The sequence below is a fragment of the Dioscorea cayenensis genome, chromosome 6, assembly GCF_009730915.1.
Source record: "Dioscorea cayenensis subsp. rotundata cultivar TDr96_F1 chromosome 6, TDr96_F1_v2_PseudoChromosome.rev07_lg8_w22 25.fasta, whole genome shotgun sequence".
Taxonomy (NCBI): domain Eukaryota; kingdom Viridiplantae; phylum Streptophyta; class Magnoliopsida; order Dioscoreales; family Dioscoreaceae; genus Dioscorea; species Dioscorea cayenensis.
The window spans coordinates 1,340,512-1,363,077 of NC_052476.1; the positions used below are offsets into that span (position 1 = coordinate 1,340,512).

The following is a 22,566-nucleotide window of genomic DNA, read 5'->3' on the forward strand; positions in this document are numbered from 1 at the left end:
AATATTATTTATTCAATATTTGCTAGTTTCATGGGAGGAAGATATTGATTTTTTTCCCCTATTTAAAATTGCATGATAGAAATAATTTATTAACTCAATTTACTTTATAAAAAATTTTCGAAGTAAGTAGCACTCTAATCACTATGTGACATTTAACCTAACCAATAATTTTCTAGAAAGTCAATGACCTATCATAATTGATATATCTTGACCTTTAACAACTTTTTTTTAATAGGGTGATGTTTATCGTCTTTTATAAAAATAAAATTAAATAAAAAAAACTTGCATTGTCAAATCATGTGAGGGGTGCATCCTTTAAATCCAAGCACTGATATATTAATTTAAGAAACAATCTTTCCTTATTTATGTTTAGTTCATAGTATTTTTGAACATGTATTTAAATTTAAAATTATAGTACTAAAATTAACCAATAAACGAGAGATTTTTTTACTATTAAATAATTTAAATTATATATTTTCCCTTTTTTTTATATATTTCCTACCGGATCCGTGAACACACCCGAAACCCGTTAACAAACCCGACCCGTTTCGGTTAAACATCGTTTCCCACCGTGCCAATTGGACCAAGGTCCTCCTTCTCTCCTCTCAAAACCCTACTTAGGTTTTTTCTAGGGTTTCGCTCCCCCCTTGCAAAACCCACTCCATCCCTACCTCGGATCCGGCCTAAAGAGGCGGGGGAATGGCGTGGGAGAACGACACCGTGGGTCCGGACGTGGCCATCGCCGGCGTGCACATCAGCGAGCGCATCGGAAAGGATGTTGCCGGCCAGCTCGACCTTGAGGAGGCCCTTGAGGCGTCCCGTTATGCTAGCCATCCGTTCTCCTCTCACCCCAAGGAGGTGAAACATTTCGAGCTTTATTTACTGTTTCAAAGCTTAAAGTTTTGATCTTTGTCCGTGTTTTTGTAATTATAGCTGCAATTCGCTGAAAAGCATTGGTTTGATCTCGTCGTGCGATTCTGATTTGTTAATTCCCGGCATTGGTTTAGTTAGGGATTTTTCTCTCACGTTGGAGGATGGTATATCCGGAATATAAAACTTTTTGCTCCCTTTCTATGCAATGTTTGTTAGTAACATTATGGTCTTCTTTTAACTATAGCTGTTATGGACTTCTGATTCTTTCCGTTTGCCCTACTTTGGTGCCATATATTTCCCCCCTACGCTTCTCTTTCTTTATTGGTTTGTTGTTTCTTTTGTGCAGTGGCCTCCTTTATTTGAAGTTGTTGAAAATCGGGAATTGCCTCCTGTTCTAATTGAAAGGTTTAATGCAGCTGGTGGTGAAGGAACAGCATTATGCGGGATATTTCCAGAAATACGACGAGCATGGGCATCTGTTGACAATGCATTATTTTTGTGGCGCTTTGATAAGTGGTGAGGCTTACGAGTGCTCCCACATCTGCTGCATTACTTAATCTGCTCTCTCCTTTCACAATACACACCATTATAGACAATGATGACAAATCTTAAAAAAGTTATGAATTATTTGAATTATTTGAATATTTTGTGAGTATGATTATTTTCATGCTATTCTTATTTGCTTGATTAATTTTCACTTGATGTTGCACTGTGGAGAAGGTTACTTTCCAATAATCATTATGTACGGATGTGCTGGTGCTTTAGGAACATCTTTTTTTTCTCTCTGTTGAACCTGCAAACAAGTTCTACAACTAATGTGATGGTTGTTTGTATTTTATGTGTGTTCTCTATCATAGGGATGGCCAGTGCCCCGAATACAATGGCGAGGAGCAAGCAATATGTGCTGTTGGCCTTGTTAGGTCAAAGCCTGGAATTTTTGTAGAGGCTATCCAATATCTTATAGTGCTGGCAACTCCTGTTGAGGTAGATGTGATGTTTTCCTTGGAATGTTTTTCACTCATGATAACATGGTGCTGGGCCTTCATATTTTTCTAATTCATGCAGTTTGGCTTAAATATTACTTTTGAATATTCTATGAATGCCATAGAAATCAAATAATATTGACCTTGGTTCTTAAATCAGCATGAATCTGTTAGAAAAACGCGAATATCAACATTAACATACCAGCAACTAATAATGAAGAGAGAGAAAAGTGAATCTAATTGATTCTGTTGCTTAGTTTCTTGTTAATCTAATAAACCCTCCTGGGTCACTTCCGCAATTTTTGCCACAATATGAGAAGTTGTGCTCTATATTTAGTTTTTTTTTTTCTTTTTTATGTGGATTTAGTTGGTTCTTGTTGGAGTCTGCTGCACTGCAAGAGGAGATGGAACAGATCCATATGACGAGCTTTCTTTACAACCTTTGCCTGAGTACACAATACCATCTGATGGAGTCACAATGACTTCCATTGCATGTACAGATAGAGGTCAAATATTTCTTGCTGGACGTGATGGCCACATTTATGAAATGCAATACACCACTGGCTCTGGTTGGCATAAACGCTGCCGTAAAGTTTGTTTGACTGCAGGCTTGGGCAGTCTTATTTCAAGGTATTTCTCAGTTCAGTTTTAATTGGGGCCCAATCCTCGACTTCCTAGGTTGCAGGAACTCCTCTGACTTGCGTATGCAGCAACTCTGCTTTGTTGCAAGCTGTGGAGGGTGACCAATTTGCCCAAGATTAAATGCAGGCACATGCAATGATTATCAATTTTGCCCTAGCACTCCACCATAGGCAGCTGAGGGAATTCTTTCAACTCAGGCTGTTGAGGATCCTTTCCCATTTGAGTTATATTTGACATGCCATGTCTTACACAAGTTGAATTCATCATTTATTGTGTGTGATTTTTAAATTTTCAGGTGGGTCTTACCTAATGCCTTCAAGTTTGGAGCTGTTGATCCTATAGTGGATATGGTTATAGATAATGAAAGACATATTTTATATGCCCGAACAGAAGATATGAAACTGCAGGCCTTTGATTTGGGAGTTGATGGTGATGGACCATTCAAGAAAATTGCTGAAGAGAAAAATTTGATTGATCCTCGGGAAACACAATATGGTGGCAGAAGATCTGCTGCATCTAGAGCATTGGCTAGGGCAGCAAAACCATCTATAGTATATATTGCTCCTTTATCGACTATGGAATCCAAATGGCTACATGTGGTTACTGTCTTGTCAGATGGCAGAAGATTATACCTTTCCACTTCATCATCAAGTGGAAGTAACCGGTCTGTTGGTGGCTTAACAGGCCTGGACAACAACTACCAGAGGCCATGCTGTTTAAAAGTTGTAGCAACCAGGCCTTCTCCCCCTTTAGGGGTCGGTGGTGGTCTAACTTTTGGTGCTATGTCTGTAGCTAGTAGAAGTCAGCCTGAGGATCTCGCTTTGAAGGTGGAAACGGCTTTTTACTCTTTAGGAAGCCTTGTGCTTTCAGATTCTTCTTCCCCAGCAGTGTCTTCCCTTCTAATTGTGGGCAAGGATTCAAGCATGCAATCATCTGCAGTTAGCAATTTTGGAGTGTCACTACGTGAACTAGTATCATCTTTGCCTGTTGATGGCAGGATGCTTGTTGTTGCTGATGTTTTACCCACACCTGATATTGCAATTACAGTGCAGTCACTATATGCAGATGTAGAAGTTTATGGCTTTGCTGCTTTAAGAGAATCCTGTGAAAAGGCATCTGCGAAGCTTTGGGCTAGAGGTGATCTGCAAACTCAACATATATTACCAAGGAGAAGGATAGTTGTGTTTACTACAATGGGCATAATGGAGGTAGTTTCCAATAGACCAGTGGACACTCTAAGAAGATTGTTTGAATCCAATGCCCCAAGATCACATATAGAGGACTTCTTCAACCGTTTTGGTGCTGGAGAGGCTGCAGCGATGTGCCTACTGTTGGCAGCAAAGTTAGCATATTCTGAAGAAAATCTGGTAAGCAATGCAGTTGCTGAAAAGGCAGCAGAAGTGTTTGAGGATCCTAGGATGGTTGGAATGCCTCAACTTGATGGTGCTGCTGCTTTACCAAACACCAGGTCTCCACCTGGTGGCTTCAGTATGGGACAGGTTGTTCAAGAGGCTGAACCTGTATTTTCAGGTGCCCATGAAGGACTCTGTTTATGCTCATCCAGGCTTCTGCTGCCTATTTGGGAACTGCCTGTTATGATTGTCCGACGGGAAATGGTCTCTGATACTCGAGATGATGAAGGTGTGGTGGTTTGCAGACTCTCTACTGGAGCCATGCAAGTTCTTGAAAATAAGATCCGCTCTCTAGAGCAATTTTTAAGATCTAGAAGGAACCAGAGTAGGGGACTCTATGGTTATGTTGCTGGTCTAGGTGATTTTAGTGGTTCCATTCTTTATGGGACCAGTTCTGATTTAGGGACTGGGGGTATGGGTTCTGGCAGGAACTTATTTGGGCCATACTCACGAACTGTTGATTCAGGAGATGGTATGACGGCAAACAAAAGATCACGGCTTCCATATAACCCTGCAGAGCTGGCTGCCATGGAGGTAACTAACTTTTAGTTGCATTGCATGTATGATCCTTCTCCAGAGTGGTTCAACTTTTCCAATCCTTGCAGGTAAGGGCAATGGAATGTCTGAGGAGGTTGCTTAGGAGATCTAGTGAAGCACTTTTCTTGCTTCAGCTGATCTCACAACATCATGTAACTCGCTTAGTTCAGGGTTTAGACAGTACTTTACGTCAAAGGCTCCTCCAATTAACATTCCATCAGTTAGTATGTTCTGAGGAAGGTGACCAACTGGCCATGCAACTTATTTCAAGCCTTATGCAGGTAAAATTTGCATGTAGATATGCCATTTTGAATGCATGACATATATGGTAAATGCTCATATGGTTGCTCTTGTTTAAGGATGCTAACTTTATAGGAGGCATGCTTTTGCATATTTACATATGTTGGAATGTATCAATGGCTCATTCTCAATATCTGGTGCATGTGTACCATGCTAATTTGTGATCATCCCTTTTTCTTGCAGTACCACATTGGTCAAGATGGCCGTGGGACAGTAGATGAGATCAGTGTGAAACTTCGAGACGGTTGTCCAAGTTTTTACAATGAGTCTGACTATAAATATTTCTTAGCAGTAGAATGCCTTGAAAGAGCTGTTGCTACTAAAGATGCTGGAGAAAGGGAAATACTTGCTAGAGATGCTTATAATTTTTTAAGCAAGATTCCTGACTCAGCTGACTTGAGTTCTGTATGCAAAAGATTTGCAGACTTAAGGTGAAGGTGCTTATCCTATTGTTATCTCTTTGCTGTGTCCCCTTTCTTCACTGTTTGTTCGAATTCCAGCTATCCTTTATCATGTTGATGTTCCTTTCTATATTGTAGATTTTTAAAACTTATGTAAGTATTGTTGTGTGAGAGAGATGCATGATTTCTAGGATATTCGTTATTTATTTTTAAAATTTTCAACTTTCATTTGCCACTTTGTCTTGATGCACTTTTGCTCGTCTGAAACATGAACCCAGTCACTTTCTTTTTGTAGATTTTATGAAGCTGTTGTACGGTTGCCTCTGCGAAAAGCACAAGCTCTTGATCCTAATGGGGATGCTGTAAATGATAAAATCGACCCAGTCAAGCGTAATGATGCACTTGCCCAGCGAGAGCAGTGCTACGAGATAGTTGTGGATGCCCTTCGGTCTCTGAAAGGTGAAGTTGCTCAAAAGGGAATGCAGGAGTTTGGTGCTTCTGCTAAATTTTCTGGTTCAGGATCTGTCCTTGACCAGACCTCTAGAAATAAATTCATTAGGCAAATTATCCAGCTAGGTGTTCAATGGCCAGACACACTCTTTCATGAGCATATGTACCGGGCGTTGATTGAATTGGGCCTTGACCAGGAGCTGTTAGAGTATGGTGGTTCTGATTTGGTCTCGTTCTTGCAAAGTGCAGGCAGAAGGACCCCACAAGAGGTTTATTCTGCTTCTCTTAAATGAATCCTTATATTTTATGCTAGAATTAATTAAAATTTTTATGAATGGATAGATGTGCTGAATGACTGATGCATGACAATCTGATCAATCTATACAGCTGGATAGTGTGAATTTACCTTTTGTTTTCTTTCATTCCCTGAATGACTCGCCCAATCATGAATTTTGAATTTCTCCTCGAAAACATGATTTTTTATGGATGGGTGGAAGCTTTTATTCCCAGAAATTTCTGTCTAAATTTATTGAATACTGTGGCCTATAAAGGCATGTGTTATCTAAAGGATTTGTAGCACCTTTTAAATGTTTGCGATGAGAACAAGTTCTCTGTTAGCACCATGTGCTCATATCATTTGTGAGAAGCATTTCTTCATCTGATTCTTAGGCATCTATTCCATGGGTTCTCTGTGTGCACCTATGTCTTCATCCATGCTCTTTTGTCTTTTCCAGATTCGGGCTGCTACTGTTACTAGTTCCATGGGTTCTCCACTACATGCTCCTGAGGCACCTATTCCTCCTAGTCAAACCAAGTATCTTGATCTTCTGGCTAGGTATTATGTCTTGAAACGACAACATCTTCTTGCTGCTAATGTGCTATACAGGTTGGCAGAAAGGCAATGTTCAGATGCTGGGGAGGGTCCTACACTAGAGCAGAGGTCTGCATGTGAACTGGTTTTGTTATTAGTTGGGGATTTATCTTATATTGTTCATTTTAGCATGTTCTCTTTCTTCTGCAATCAGGCGACAGTACCTCAGCAATGCAGTTCTGCAAGCTAAAAGTGCAAGCACTACTGCTGGAACAACCACAACTAGACAAAATATTGACGATGGGCTGCTAGACATGCTCGAAGGAAAACTTACTGTCCTTAAGTTCCAAATGAAAATCTAAAGAGGAGCTGGACTCAATTGCATCAAGTCTTGATGATGTGCAAAACATCACTGAATCACTTCAAAACAATTCCTTTCCGCATAGCAACCTCATGGCTGATGCCAGTTTTGCTATAGCTGCTAGGGAAAAGGCTAAAGAGTTATCGTTAGAGTTAAAAAGCATCACTCAGCTATACAACGAATATGCCGTACCTTTTAGACTATGGGAGGTTTGTTCTTTTCACTAGTAGCCTTTTGGCAATTTGCTTCCAAGCTTTATCGCATGTAAATGCTGTTTATGAAGTTTCCTTAGGTACATTATGCTCAGATTTCTTTAAAGTCTGTGTGGCTTTACCTACTTGCCATTCCTACTCTCAAGTTTTTAAGGCCCGCTATTACTTGAAAATATTCATGGAAATTCAAGAAATTAATCATCCAATTACTTATTTGCTCAGATATGCCTTGAAATGCTCAACTTCGCCAACTACTCTGGAGATGCTGACAGTAAAATTGTTAGGGAAACCTGGGCTCGACTTCTGGACCAGGCTCTTTCCAAAGGTGGTGTCGCTGAAGCTTGTTCTGTGCTTAAGAGGGTTGGATCTAATCTTTACCCTGGAGATGGGGCTTGCTTGCCTTTAGATACATTGTGCCTTCATCTTGAGAAGGCCGCTCTGGTAAAAATTCTAGATTCCCTTCATATAGTTACTTTTTTTGTTTGTCCATTTGGTGGATAGGAGTACATATCGATGTTTCTCTGCCCTGGGTGTGCTCGCCATCCGTTAGGCTTACCATGTCTGTTACATTCTTTAGGGTTTCCATAGTTCATTTCTTGTTTCAGCTTTGGTATACTGGTATTTGGCCCCTTAATAATGGAACATTACTAAATGTCCAAAACCATGGACAATCTAATCTATTGATGCAGCAGCATGCTGATTATTACTTGTAACTTACTAGCACTGTTCATGTTGATTTACCAGTTGTATGATTTTGTGTGTGGAATGTAAACTAGACACCTAACTAAAGCTCTGGTGTGCTGCCTACCAAGTTTAGTTGACTTGTAAGGTTTGGCTCTATTGTTCAAGGTCTAAAGTAAAGCTTCTGTACAGTGCCAAGGTTGCATGTAATGGTTCTAAATGCACCCGGTTTTGGGTGTTTGTGGCACCTTGTGCTGACTATTAACTTGTCTATTCATGGTTGCATTTTCTTGAAACTTTCAACTGTGCTCTCTTGTTACTGTAATATGCTTCTTTGACAGGAGCACTTGAGCTCTGGAGTTGAACTTGTGGGAGATGAGGATGTTGCAAGAGCTCTTCTTGCATCATGTAGGGGTGCCCCTGAACCTGTCTTAAGCATCTACGACCAACTGTTATCAAATGGAGTTATTTTGCCTTCACCAATCTTGAGATTGCGTCTACTTCGATCAGTTCTTGTGGTGCTTCGTGAGTGGGCTATGTCTATCTTTGCAAATAGAATGGACACAACAACAGCAGGGGGCTTCATTCATTTTTGGTGGGAGATTGAGCTTGGAACAGACGACAATGGTAAATCAAGGAGTTCGGGATAAAATCACAAGCGCATTAAACAGGTCAGTTGTGCCATCTTTCTTCCGGAAAAGTGGTTTTTACTCTTTCTTTGCATTTACTTTTGGGCTTTTAAATTTCAAAAAATTCTAATCTTTCCATGACAACGTGGATGTTATTTATGAGAATACGAACTTGTAGTTGCTTGTTCTAAAAAAGTTTCACATTTCACTGTAGTGTTATATTGTCAATATGAAATCATGGTGCTAGTTGGCTTTGTTGCCAATTCAGATTGAATCAGTTGGTTGTTTTGTTTGGTTTAGAAAATTTTGACACTTTTGGAAGAATATAGGAAATTTTTTCAAAAATTTTGAAAATCATCACCATGGCAATTCTCGACTGCTCACCAATACGACGAAACAATAGGATGTCATTTGATTTGTCCTTGTTTTTCGTTACATTTCCCTTCATAGTTTTCAATTGATACTTTGTTATTTGTATTATTTTCTTCGGAAACACGGAAAAAAAAAAGACTTTCTACTGGTTATCATTTCGATCAACCATACTAGTTTTTCTATTTTTTCGGAATGCAACACATTTATTCGATGAAGTTCATGATTTACCAGGTATATGACCGAGGTGCGACGATTGGCTCTTCCGCAAAGCCAGACCGAGCCTGTTTACCGAGGTTTCCGAGACCTCGAGGAAAAGCTACTTGCTCCGTCTTCTTTGCCAACATTTTAGACTTCATTTTCATCCTACTCCGAAAAAACACAAAAAAAGGGAACTGTTCTAATGAGCTGAGAGGTGAGGTTGGTGTGTTACTCCATCAAAAGATTAAAGATTGTTGTGTTTGAACTCCAGCATTTTAGATTTTTCATGTAACTCTACATTGCAAGAACTTTCAGTGGTTATTTGCTGTACCATATATGATTCAATGAAACCTTTTTGTGATTGATATTTCTTTTTAACTTCTACTTGTCAACCGTTAAAGCCAAAGGTGGTGAGAGTTTAAAATTCATCTAGAAATCAATGGTAGTTTGGACTTTTTGTGTGAATACAAAGGTAACTTTTGACTAAGAAGGGAAGGGTTAACTTTGAAGGTGTTACTTATTTATGTTAGTTTCCGGTCTGAATTTAATGTGGCACAGAAATTATGGAAAGTTAACTCTTTTACGATTGTCTAAAATTATAAATTTTTTATTTTGTTTTATATATATAATTCAGAGAGTTAACTGCTGTCAACGAAAATGTCTATCAGCTTAATATCTTTCAATTTAAGCTGATAGATCAGATATTAAATAAAAAAAATTAAATATTTTATATATATTATGTGAGAATTTTTTGTGATTATATGAAATACAAAAAAAAAATATTATAAAATAGAATAAATCAGAGAGATTAATAATTCATTTTCTTGTAGTAAATAAAAATAAGGGAAAATTACTGTTCACCCCTCGTAATTTTCAAAACTTCCCAAAAACCCCCTCCTACTTTTTACACACCACTCTGACAAATCCCTTCCATAGTGTTTAACTTCCTTTACCCCCACTGCTCACTTCAAATGGGCTCCATGTCATGAAATCCCATTTTTACCGAAAATGGTCGGGAAAGCGAAAGCGCCAAATCACATCATGCTCAACCTCAGCGCTGTCAGCTTTGGTTTCGATAAAAATGGCAAGGAGTTACATTACATCTTGTTGTTCTCCTCATTATCATACCCGAAATATATAAACTCGGTTTCTCGAATGTAAAACGAAATTGATTTCCATCGGATTGGTCAAGTGCACTTCATCTTCAAATCGAAACTGTAGTCGATTTTTATCGTCGAGGCGAGCATGTGCCATTGTCGCCTTCTCGCTTTATGGTTGTAAAGTTAGTATTACTGACGAGAAGAACGAAAGTAATTACGATTTTCAGTTCATTTCGTTGTAAAAGTTCTTCCTCGCTTTATGGTTATCTATTTGTATATTTTTAAATAATGTTTAACTATTTTCTATTATCCGCTTAAATATTTTACTAATATGTTTAATAATTATCATATCCGCTTTAATCACTTCCCATCTCCGCTTTAACATTATCTTTACATGTATAACTATTCATAAACGTGTAAATTCTCAAAAGTCTCGCAGAAACGGTGATCTTTTTCGCTTTGATCTCAATTGTTGGCATGTGCACGCAGTGGCAAGGTGTGAGTGAGGATCCCTGCATGCAAGAATTAATGACGGCATTAATTCTTATGCACGTCAACATAAATTTCCGAACACCCGCTCGCTCTCATCACCAATGTCGGCCATCGTGCGCTTTAACTTTTTTTCTCGGATACGAAGAGTCACCGCTCGTGGACTTCACACCATAAATAACCGTGAAGAACCCTCCCCATGGACAACCACTCCCTCGCCGTCCTCGCTCATCCTCCTCCTCCTCCTCCTCCTCTTCCTCCTCTTCCCACGGACAACCACTCTATCTCGAGAAAACGATGTTTGCGTGAGCCTTCTTCCTCTATCTTGAGAATCGATCAGCCGTAATCATCGAACTAGTTAAACTATCTTTTCGCCTGCCGTGAAGTCCTCTCATAATCGCTCGAATGCAGAGGATTCTCCAAATGCATGGATGACGGAAAGCAATTAAGAGAGCATTTCGACTTGGGTATGAAAAGAAAGTTTTTCACGCATTAGCGTGATTGCGTGAGGATTCTCTAGAGGAGGAGATCACGAAACATCCTTTAAGACGGGGTCGACATTTACCACTCGAGACTTTCCGTTAACGCTTTAAGAAAATTACGCCAGTGTACAACCCGAGTACGCCTCGTGTTTAACTATCGGGATCGCTGCTTAAGTCCCTACCATGACACATTGATTAATAGTCGCTTTCACGAATGTGTGTTGTTTAACCTTTTTAATGTTAGTACGCTTTTGCGTGTTCAAGTCTGATGCGCTTCTTACGCAAACGCACGTGAGCATTCGAATGTATGTACACTTGTTTCGCTATATCGAGGGTCGAGTCGTGAGTGTCCAAAGTCCGAGCGGACGTTGTAAATGTTGTAAATGTTGTAAATCTTTGTAAATGTTGTAAATGTTGTAAATATTTTATAAATAAAACGAAACAATCGTATTTGACTGTGAACTTCGAAATTTAAACAGAGACCTAGTAAAAACAATGGGAAACAAAAAACGTCATTGTAAACAATAGAAAAAGTTAAACAATACTCAAGTTACTCTTTTAAACAATGACAACGGTGTTTAAGAAAATACGTAAATATGTTTAAACAAAGTGACCCGTGAGGTACCCATCTAGCAACGCCGATGTCGCTGAAAAGTCATTCAATTTAAAACAATAACATATTATTTACATGATATAGACTTTTAGTTAAACAGGCTAACTCGTTATTTTAAACACTATATGTATCTGCTTAAACATAAAAAGCTTAGGCGTTTATACGTAGACTCGTGTTGAGTTGAGAACTTTCATTCGAACGACGACAACATGTCTTCCTCACGACAACGACATATATTTCCTTTTGCCCTTGGGATGGAGGGAAAAAAATACCGCCCAATCACATCACGCCTAGTCTAACCTCTATGCATACAACTGCGCACTTTTTTGTTCATAGCCTCGACCGCTTTGTTCTTTACATCTTCTACTTCTTCTTCGTCGCCTTCGCTTTTGTTCTTCATTTCATTCTGGTTTTCAGTACGATTTGGTTTTCGAATCGATATATTATGGAGAGTTTTTTTGTGGTATTGCTAGATTCAACGGGAGGGAAGAGTGCTAATGTTCACGACTCGGACTTCTTGGGAATTGCGTTAGTCGAGATATGTGAGCGATGGGGTCTCAAGTTTCTCTTGTCGTGGTTAAGTTCATCACACGGACGGATATAAAAACGGTTTCGCCTAATAGAAACGGATGTTGACTTCCAGTCGATGTGTCACGTCCCACTCCATCTTCAAATGTGTCAGTAGTCGATCTTGTCGTCGAGACGTAAAATGTGCTATTGCCATCCTAACGAAAACGAGGTTTACTCGTCAGAAGTTCCTTTTCTTTAATTATTCCGATATCCGGGGTCATTATTGTTTAAATATGTCCGTCATCGGGTTAACATATCGTACTAGTCCTTTACGTTATTAGTTAATTGTTTAAGTATTTAATTTAACGCTTTAACTATTGTCATTATCGCTAAACATTGTATTCTCCGCTAACATATCGATCTTTTTCATTTGATCGAAGTGTTGGCAGGAATTCGGATTCCGCGAGTGCTCCCATTCATCCCCATAGGGCGACTCGACGGCTGGGATGTCTTCCCTTCCTCGCCGATCATTCGCAAGTGTTGTCGTTGGATATTGGTCAACGCTTTTGACGGTGTCGAACATTTCGTGGATGTACTTGAAATCATGCAATCAAAAGGAATTTTTGACTTCAAATTCATAAAGAACGAAAAACATCGGTGCGATCGTGGAATGCGACGCCGATGGTTGTCGTTAGGCGCCTCATGCATCAAAAGAGTATAACAAAAAATACTTTCGTAATCAAGACAATCAACCCGTCCACACACTTGCGGTGGTGGCGTAGGTTCGAGCGCCACATCCGAAAAGCGTCCCAAAAATGGGTTAGCGCACGCAGTGATTCGAAGCTCAGGGACAGTCCCCTCGTACAAGGCCATCGACATTCGAGAAGCGACACGTTGTGGGAACATGGTGTCCACATACCATACAAGCGAGGCTTGGTTGGGAAAAGAGCATGCCCGGGTGGTCCTCGACGGCAGTGACATCTCCAGGCTATGATCGCTTGCTTTGGTATGTGGATAAGGTGGGTCGAGACAAATCCCGTAGCAGGCTGCGATCGTGGAGAGAGACGGTGATCGCTTTTAAACGCGGCATTCTTTTCTTTCGGCCGCGTGTATCAGGGGATTCAAGAGGGCTTGCAGGGTCAGCTGTTTCTCGATGGTACCCACCTCCTTGGAAAATATCGGGCACACTCACTGCGCGTGCCGAGGAAAGATGGTAACAATGGTTTTTTCCACGCCGCCTTGAGTATAGTCGACAACGAGACCGATGCCAATTGACTTGGTTCATATCTAAGTTGGGCGATGCCTTATCACGAGGGTGGAGATTATCATGAGATAATTACCTCGCCGTGTCGGACAGTCCGAGGGCCTTGTGAGAGCGCAATTGCGAGTCTTCCCTTCTTCGCCACATGCGCATCGCCTTCGACATTTGAGGCCAATTTTATGAAAGCCAATGTCGGACTTGGGAAGGCATTGAGGGATGAGTCTCTGGTCCATATGCTTCCGCATTGCGTGGGCATCCACGGCTAAAAGATTTCGATGATACAGTGAATGAGCTGCAGCCATATCACCCGAAGCTCATCATCGGTTGATTAATAAATCGGATATGGCACATTGGTCGAATTATCTGCTCGGAGGTGATCGTTGGGGTGAGATGTATTCGAGCGTCGCTGAGTCGTTCAATGCTTGGATCAAGGAAGCTCGTCATTTCACGGGTGACGAAAAATGGTCGACTCCATAAGGTCTCGCGAATGTTGATTTACACTTAACATTTTTGTATTACCCTTTAAACATTCTCAATCTTTGTTTAATTACACTTTTTCCCGACTTTAAATATTAATCATTTCGCTTTTTAATTACAATAATGTTTTAAACATGTTGATGAATTATTTAACCATCATCGTCTTTGTTTAACCTTATTTTGCGAGTTCGAGTTGATGCGCATGTTATGTAACCGCGAGTGAGCAAGCGACCAAATGGGAGACCTACTTATGCCCGAGACATACATTCGAAGTTAGAGATCATTGTTGAGGGACGACCGAAATCTTCGTGTTGGTCGTTAGTGTCGATGATCGTTACGAGTGATCGACCAATGCAGCGACTCCGTGGATCTCGCCATCGAACTTGTTCGTAGTCGAAGGTGGCAAGTTTATGGTATCCCTTGCAGAAACATGCTTGCGTAAAGAATAATGCGATGGGACACCAACGTACATCGATTTATGAGCGGGTACTTCACCGTCGACAATTACAAACCGGCGTACAAGGAAGCTATATTCCCCCATACCAGACGATGACGGTGCCTTTCGGGACGGAATCGCGAGCTTCGTTATGCGGCCTTTTGTGACTAAAAGCGGCACTGGGCGGCCTAGAGCGAAAGAGGATCGAGTCGCATGGCGTTTGATGTCCGCGAAGTTACATTCATGGCATGGCCGAGGATCCGTCACGATCGGCGATCTTCTGATGTAAACTCGTCGCCGACTAGGCATTGTTAATAAACCGAGCGATGATGGGAAACATTGTGTATTTATAACGAATTGAATGTATTTTACACGCGAGACATTGTTATTTTAAACGGATACATCTGTAATTTGAAATATTTCAAACCGATGTTTAAAGCGATGAATTGAATTGTGTATTGATGGGCAACTTTCCATATTTAGTTAAACAATAAGTGCATTCATTTAAACAGAGAAAGTGTTATTTTTAAACGAGTACAACGTAATTTGAAATATTTAAAAGCTGATGTTTAAACGATATATACTATATTTAAACAATGAAAGTGAAATGTACACAAGCACAACGTAAATTAAACAATGAAATAAAACCGAATGGAATTTAACCCGCTTTACAATTCAAAACAAACAAAATTTACATTAAGGTATACAAGTCATGTTCTTCGAACACGAAAACAATGAATTGAATTTGTCAGATTTACGTTTGAAAACAAAATTGACGATCGGATATACAAGACATGTTATTCAAAAACATGATTTAACCCGCTTGTGACGACCCCTTTGTCATGGGACGCGGTACCGCTCCTCCTTAAGTATCGCGGGTAACATACCGTGATCGAGGTAAGGAACGTGCATGCTGCGGTGGCCGTAACTTCTCACCCCACGAATGTGCTCGATAAACCGCATGGCGTGAGCGGCGCGATCGACGCTTCCTTGTTTTGGCGCTGGGGTTTTACGTAGCCGTCACGCGGCGGGTACTTTTGATCGTCAGACTCAGCTTAACTCCATATCGACACAAAGGTCGAATAGATTCCACTGCCGAGATATGCAAGTCGAGATTAGAATACCGATTTAAATACCAAAGCGAGATATTAATCGGACGTAATTAAAGAACTTACCATGTCCAACAGCGTCCCTTATCGTACCCGGACATGAAGAATAATACTCAGTATTCTTGATTATCATTGTCCGGACGACGACATGGAAGTGGCCATTCATGATTATCGGGAGGATGACAATTTGAACTTATGCAGTGCTTGCGCAGCGATCCCGATCATAGCCATAATGTGTGTCGTATGCGTCGATGCACGCTTTGACATAAAGCAGTATGAAGCGGTCGATGATGGGCGCTTCTTGTAAGGATATGGCTCTTTGCTCAGCGACTTTTGTATTATGCATCGAAAAGCGTCCCATCACATCATCGGTGACCATCTCCTTCCCTCAGCGGTGTATAACACGTCAGCGTGTGGTCGCGGCGTCGTTCTTCCACACGGCGGTCTTTGAGGTTAAACGATAACAGATATTAGAAGACCATATTGTAAATATTTAAATGATATTATCAATTGTTACATGATATTATATATAATTAAACGGTAAGGCGAAAACTTAAATGATAACATAATGGTATTAAACACTATTAGGTAATATTTAAACACTATAAGAAACCCTTTAAACAATATCATAAAAACGTTACACTTACCCGTCCATAGTGCAGTTGAGGAAGATCCTCATCAACTCCTGCTCGTATTTGTTAAGACGACTCAGGCCAACCCATTTCTTCTTCTTCGGAATAAAAGCTTTCCGAGCCGTATGGTCCAATTTTTGATTGGCCTTGATCATCTCTCTCGTTGCTCGGTCGGGGTCTTCATCAGCATCTTCCTTGGATGCGGGGACGATGGCGACAGCATCAACTGCAGACACATCCTTACATTGTTGTTCTTGTTGTGGGATTGTGTCTGGCTTCGATGCGGGGACGACGGCGACAGCATCAACCGCAGACACTTCCTTAACTTGTTCTTGACCTTCAGGGATTGTGTCCATCTTTGATGCCGCAATCTCGGCAGCCGGTTCCACCGGGTCGACGATTTCATCGAGAAGAGAGTCAACGACCTTCTCAACCGCGGCAACGGCCACATCATCTACGATGTCCTCCACCGTCATGGCCATGTCATCAACGGCGACAGACTCGATATGACGATCGCACCGATGGTGTTGCTATTGTTTCATCGTCGGACCGGCGGTGGAGACGAGGCGATGTGTTCTCCTCTTTTTCGCAGAGTCTCTTGAATGTGGCCGCCTTGGAATGACCTTCCCGATGATGTCGTCGTCAGTCGAAATTCCGGCGCCTCGTTCGTCCCGGGTGCTCGGTTCTTTCGAGGGATAGGCGCGACCGGTCTGTGAAAGCGTCCTTCCGGCTCACTCGCACGGCGACAAGCCGAGGAAACTTCGGTCGTCAATATCAGCAGTACTGCGTAAGAGTTGCGGTGACATCTTCGCCCAATGTCACGGTAGGTGCCGTCACTCGGAGGGCTGCCATGGTCGGGGGATCGTCGTTGTCGTGGTAGGGAGGGTTGTTAGCAATCTGCGGGGTAGGGGAGGGCTTCTCGGGCGTCGAGGAATCGTGCTGGCGTGGTGGGGTCGGAAGTAGGAGAGCAGGGCGTCCAGGCAGCATGATGAGGTCGCTCTCTCGTCCTCGCTTCGAGCTAGCGGTTCGGGAGCAGATGGCATCCATCCGGTCGGGTTGGGCGCCCAACAAATATTTCTTCTTGACGATTCGCGAACCAGCTCAGGAAACTATATATTTAAAGCGTTATAGAATATAATTAAGCGGAGAGACGAGAATATTTAAACGGTTATTAATAATAGTTAAACGGTAAATACTAAAGTTAAACGCTATGTTTTAAACATTAAAGACTTATGTTAGACATTGTCCATGATTTATTACCTCTTTTCCATCGACGATGACTAAGCTCAGTTTCTCACCGTCACTTGCTTCGGTGAGTACTTTTCACCGTAGCAGCGGACATCCTTGGGATCTTCTTAGAAGCGGACTTTCTTCCCCTGATCCGATCTCGTAAAACCGAGGCGTTAAGCGCGACCGAAAGCAACCCTTAATGTATCCCACATGTTGGTCTTCTTCCCGCGCATCTATCTTGCACTCGGGCGGCAGCCATGGAATATCCTCCATAAGCCACTTGTGCGTCAGCCTCGCGCCCATGCGTATCGCCCCATACGGGCTGGTAGATCATCGACGTAGTCAGCGATCCGAGTTCGGAGCCGAGCATGATGTATTTGGGAAGAGGGACTGTCCCTCATGAGGTACACCATCGGGAGTTTGACAAAAATTATCTTCTTCTCCCTCAGTCGAACAAGTTGCACTGAGTGCTCTTGATGGAGTCTCTGTGTCTCGTGGGTCTTTGATAGATACTGAGCCTTGAACGCACGACACGGTTTTCTTCTTCGAAGACCCGACTCGCGTCGCCATCGCATACGCAGACCAAGAACGACGGGCCACATCTTGGAGGTGCTGAAAACTCGGCGAGCTTTCCCCGATCCACGAATTTATTGGTGCGACCATCGTACGCTTTGCAAAAAAGAGAATCAAGAAGGGCCCTCTCTTGGTATATGGCTTCCGACTCGATGAGCGCATAAGCGGTGTCCTTCGAATAATCTCCCGATGTCGAGGGTCATGTTAACTTTCAATTCGATTTAAGGTCTCACATGCTAGGTGTCGAAATAGCGCCCATTAACTAGGTTGACGCCAGTAATCACTAGCTGCGAGTATTGACAAAAAGTTTAAGCGTTAATATAAGGTTTTTAAGCGGTAAACTCTCGGTTATTAAGCAGTAGATATAAAATGTTAAACGAGACCCATTTTGTTAAAGCGAGAGACGGAATACTTAAGCAGAGAGCAACAAATGTTAAGCTGAACATCTCATTTCTTAAATGTCGACCTCGTTTGTAAAAACGCAGCCATATCAAGCGAAGCGGAAATGTACATTATAAATATTACACAAATCATAACGATCGAAAAAAACTATTTCGAGTAGTGTATACATCTAAAATCGCAAAAACAAAACAAAACCCTAGCAGAAATCTCCTGCAGACTAACAAAACCCCAGTGAGAAATCCCCTACGAGACTTGATATCTTCCAACAAAAAGCAGGAGCACAAAACAAAACCGAAAAATCTTTCTTTAGTAACGTAGCAGTTAACATAAAACCATACTCGATACCTTAGATTGCAAGTCGATGAAATGCCAACTAGTTAGCATGGGACTTCTCCTTCGAGATCTGGGTGGAAAGGGAAAAGGCGATGAAATGGCAATTCTGAGGCTTGCCGGTAGAGACAACTTCGGAGGCGACTCGAAATGGAAAAAGTCGAAGGCGTGAGTTGAGAAAAAGCGATTAAACCAGCTCCGATAAATTAGCTCTCGAGTTCCTACTGGAAAAACCCCCACTTCCTCTCAAATCGCCGAGATGGTCGGTAGCCACGACTCCCCATGCAAAGGCATTTTCAGTCAAAAATTTGAAAGCTCACTCAGATTGCATCAGATTCCGGGGTTTGGGGGTTTGAAAAAAACATAGAGCTTTTAAAAGGAGGGGTTTTGGGGATTCTGAAAGCTAGCAGGGTGTTTTTAGCGATTTCTGAAACTTAAAGGGTTTTTGTGCAATTTCCACTAAAAATAATTATAAAAATTAAATTATTTCTATTAATTTTAATCAACTTTTGACCGTACGGAGATGAAGGGAATAATAAAAAAAAAAATATATATATATATATATTAAATTTTTAATAATAATTTTTAATTTTATTTCCCAGAAACCACAGATCACATCATCTGAACCGTCCAAATAAAAAATCAACGGTGGATCCATTACTCATAATACCAATAAAGCTCTTCCATTCGTCTCCTTTCCTCTTCCCCAAGTCACCTTCTTCTCTTTATAGTTTATATATAATAACATCCATCTCCCATTTATTTCAATCCCCAAATCGGAATAACATCACCACGAACAACCATAATTTTTATTCCCAAAATACCCCTCCCTCTTCCTCTTCCTCTTCTTCTCTCCCTCCTCCAACCATGAACCGCAAGCCTTCCCGCTCTCGCCAAGCTTGGGTACCTCGTTTCTCTAACCCTAATCCTAACCCTAATCCAGATTCTCGCCATGGCCATGGATCCCAGTCTCAATCCTTATCGGATCCTTCCTCGATTCCCCAGCTCGTTCAAGAAATCCAGGATAAGCTCTCCCGCGGCGCCGTTGAGTGCATGATTTGCTATGATAACGTCCGGCGATCGGCGCCGATCTGGTCCTGCTCTAGCTGCTACTCGCTTTTCCATCTTCACTGCATCCGCAAGTGGGCTCGCTCTCCTACTTCAGGTGATCACTCCTCTGCTTCCGGCTCCGCCTCCGCTGCTGCTTCCTGGCGTTGCCCTGGTTGCCAGTCTATTCAAGCTATCAAGCCTGAAGATCTTTCCTACCTTTGCTTCTGCGGCAGCCGGCGGGATCCCCCCAATGACCTCTACCTCACCGCTCACTCCTGCGGCGAACCCCTGCCGCAAGCCACTGGATCGCGGTGATCCCGGAGAGAACGAGTATCTTGATCCTTGTCCTCATGTCTGCGTGCTGCCGTGCCACCCCTGGCCCTTGCCCGCCTTGCAAGGCTTTTGCCCCTCGTAGGCCTTGCCCTTGCGGGAAGAAGACCGTCGTTCGGCGCTGCTCTGATCGGACATCTCCCCTCACCTGTGGTCAGGTCTGTGGTCGGCTTCTCTCTTGTGGTCGCCACCGCTGTGAAAAGATCTGCCATACTGGGGCTTGCAGCCCCTGCCGTGTCTTGATTACTGCGTCTTGCTTTTTGCTCCAAGAAATCTGAGGTTGTGCTCTGTGGTGACATGGCGATGAAGGGGGAGGTTATGGATTCGGATGGGTTCTTTTCTTGTGATTCAATGTGTGGGAAGATGCTTGCTTGTGAGAATCATGATTGCCGTGAAAGTTGCCATCCGGGGCCGTGTGGTGACTGCGAGTTGTTGCCGGAGAAGATCAATACTTGCCATTGTGGGAAGACGCCATTGTCGAAGGAGCGTGAGAGTTGCTTGGATCCAATACCTACTTGTTCGCAGGTTTGTTCCAAGTTGCTTCCTTGTGGTGTTCATCAATGTGGAGAGACTTGCCATGCTGGGGATTGCCCGCCTTGTCTGGCCAAGGTTGAGCAGAAGTGCCGGTGTGGGTCATCTACACGAACTGTAGAGTGCTTTAGAATGTTGGAAGAGACGAATAAATTTGTGTGTGAGAAGCCGTGTGGGAAGAAGAAGGGTTGTGGGAGGCACAGGTGCAGTGAGAAATGCTGCCCTTTGTCTAAACCCAGTGGGCAGCTTGCTGCTTATGATTGGGACCCTCATTTGTGTTCAATTTCGTGCGGAAAGAGGCTTCAGTGTGGACAGCATTCTTGCCAGTTGCTGTGCCACAGTGGCCATTGTCCACCGTGCTTGGAAACCATCTTCACTGATCTTACCTGTGCTTGTGGGAAGACTTCGATACCTCCTCCTTTGCCTTGTGGTACTCCGAGCCCATCGTGTCCTCATCCTTGTTTGGTGCCTCAGCCTTGTGGGCACTCAGCAGCTCACACATGCCATTTCGGAGACTGCCCTCCGTGCTCTGTGCCTGTAGTGAAGGAATGCATTGGTGGGCATTTGCTTCTGAGGAATATACCTTGTGGTTCCAAAGATATCCGATGCAATCAGCTCTGTGGGAAGACTAGACAGTGTGGGTTGCATGCTTGTTCCAGGACTTGTCATCCTCCTCCTTGTGATTCATCATCTGGGTCAGTCTCTGGAGCAAAAGAGTCTTCATGTGGGCAAGTTTGTGGCGCACCACGGAGGGATTGCAAGCACACATGTATGGCAGCTTGCCATCCCTCTGCTTCGTGCCCAGATTTGAGATGCGAGTTTCCAGTCACAATCTCCTGTTCTTGTGGCCGCATCACAGCTAGTGTTCCATGTGGTGCTGGCGGCAGCACAAGCGGATATCATATGGAGACTGTATTTGAATCATCGGTAATTCAGAAGCTGCCAGTGCCTCTTCAGCCAGTGGAAGCAGATGGGAAGAAGGTGCCTCTTGGTTTGAGGAAGTTAACTTGTGATGAAGAATGTGCTAAGATGGAAAGGAAGCGGGTTCTCGCTGACGCATTTGACATAACTCCAAATCTGGAGGCATTGCACTTTGGGGAGAATGCAAGTACTTCTGAATTGCTTTCAGATCTCTTGAGAAGGGAGCCTAAGTTCGCCATGGCTGCTGAGGAGAGGTTCAAGTTCTTGGTTATGGGGAAACCTAAAGGAAGCACTTCCAGCACCCTTAGAGTTCACATATTCTGCCACATGATCAAGGAGAAGAGGGATGCAATTAAGGCTTTGGCAGAGAGGTGGAAGCTTGCAGTACTTTCAGCAGGATGGGAACCGAAACGTTTTGTAGTTGTTCATGTTACTCCCAAGTCCAAACCTCCATCTCGGATCTTGGGCGCCAAACCTGGCCTTCCTATAACCGCTCCTCCCCATCCTCCGGTTTTTGATCCGCTGATTGACATGGATCCTAGGCTTGTTGTCTCTATGCTTGACTTGCCAAGAGATGCAGATATCAGTTCATTGGTTCTCAGGTTTGGTGGCGAATGTGAGATGGTTTGGCTGAATAATAAGAATGCTCTAGCTGTTTTTAATGATCCGATGCGGTCTGCTACTGCTCTAAGGAGGCTGGATCATGGGTCAGCGTATCATGGTGCGGTCATGGTCCTTCCAAATGGTGGAGCATCCGGGCAACCAGTGAGCAATGCATGGGGGCTTGTACAGAAAGAGGAACAGTACCTGCAAAGAGCAGTGGTAATCCATGGAAGCAAGCTCTTGCCACGGAGTCAGAATCATGGGGTGATGCTACATTGCCTCATTGGAGACCCGAATGAAGTGCCTCCCATTGCGGCTTCCCAAACAGATGGGATGTTCTTGATCCAAATGCTTCTGCAAATACAGTGACGACTGAATCAGTGGATGGTCATAATGTGACTACTATGATTGATCAAACGCATGGCAGCGTAAGCTCTTCTTCTCAGGGTGTGAGCATTAATAGTGAGGCAGTGGTTGAGGAAAGCGGTGGATGACTGGGAGGAGGCTCTATCAGTGACAGTGCAAGCATATTCCTATTTTGCTGGCAGCTGATCATGATGGAATTTGGTAATATAAATACATGAGGTGATAGATATCGATGCTTGTTTTGATTTTGATATTCCTT

The 22,566-nt window shown here is 42.6% G+C and overlaps 2 protein-coding genes across 2 annotated transcripts; both read left to right on the forward strand.

The window, feature by feature from the left end:
• The first annotated feature begins 585 nt into the window (after positions 1-585).
• LOC120263980 (nuclear pore complex protein NUP155) lies at positions 586-9,051 on the forward strand. Its single transcript, XM_039271964.1, is given in 15 exon segments — positions 586-858; positions 1,220-1,389; positions 1,731-1,857; positions 2,224-2,486; positions 2,794-4,444; positions 4,516-4,728; positions 4,931-5,178; positions 5,444-5,867; positions 6,333-6,538; positions 6,624-6,768; positions 6,770-6,979; positions 7,205-7,423; positions 8,005-8,238; positions 8,240-8,334; positions 8,896-9,051. Coding segments are annotated over 15 exon segments (4,482 nt in total). The 5' UTR covers positions 586-699; the 3' UTR covers positions 9,014-9,051.
• A 10,187-nt stretch (positions 9,052-19,238) lies between these two features.
• Positions 19,239-22,240, forward strand: LOC120263632 (NF-X1-type zinc finger protein NFXL1-like). Its single transcript, XM_039271598.1, is given in 5 exon segments — positions 19,239-19,841; positions 19,843-19,929; positions 19,931-20,143; positions 20,145-22,131; positions 22,134-22,240. Coding segments are annotated over 5 exon segments (2,862 nt in total). The 5' UTR covers positions 19,239-19,373.
• The last annotated feature ends 326 nt before the right edge of the window (positions 22,241-22,566 follow it).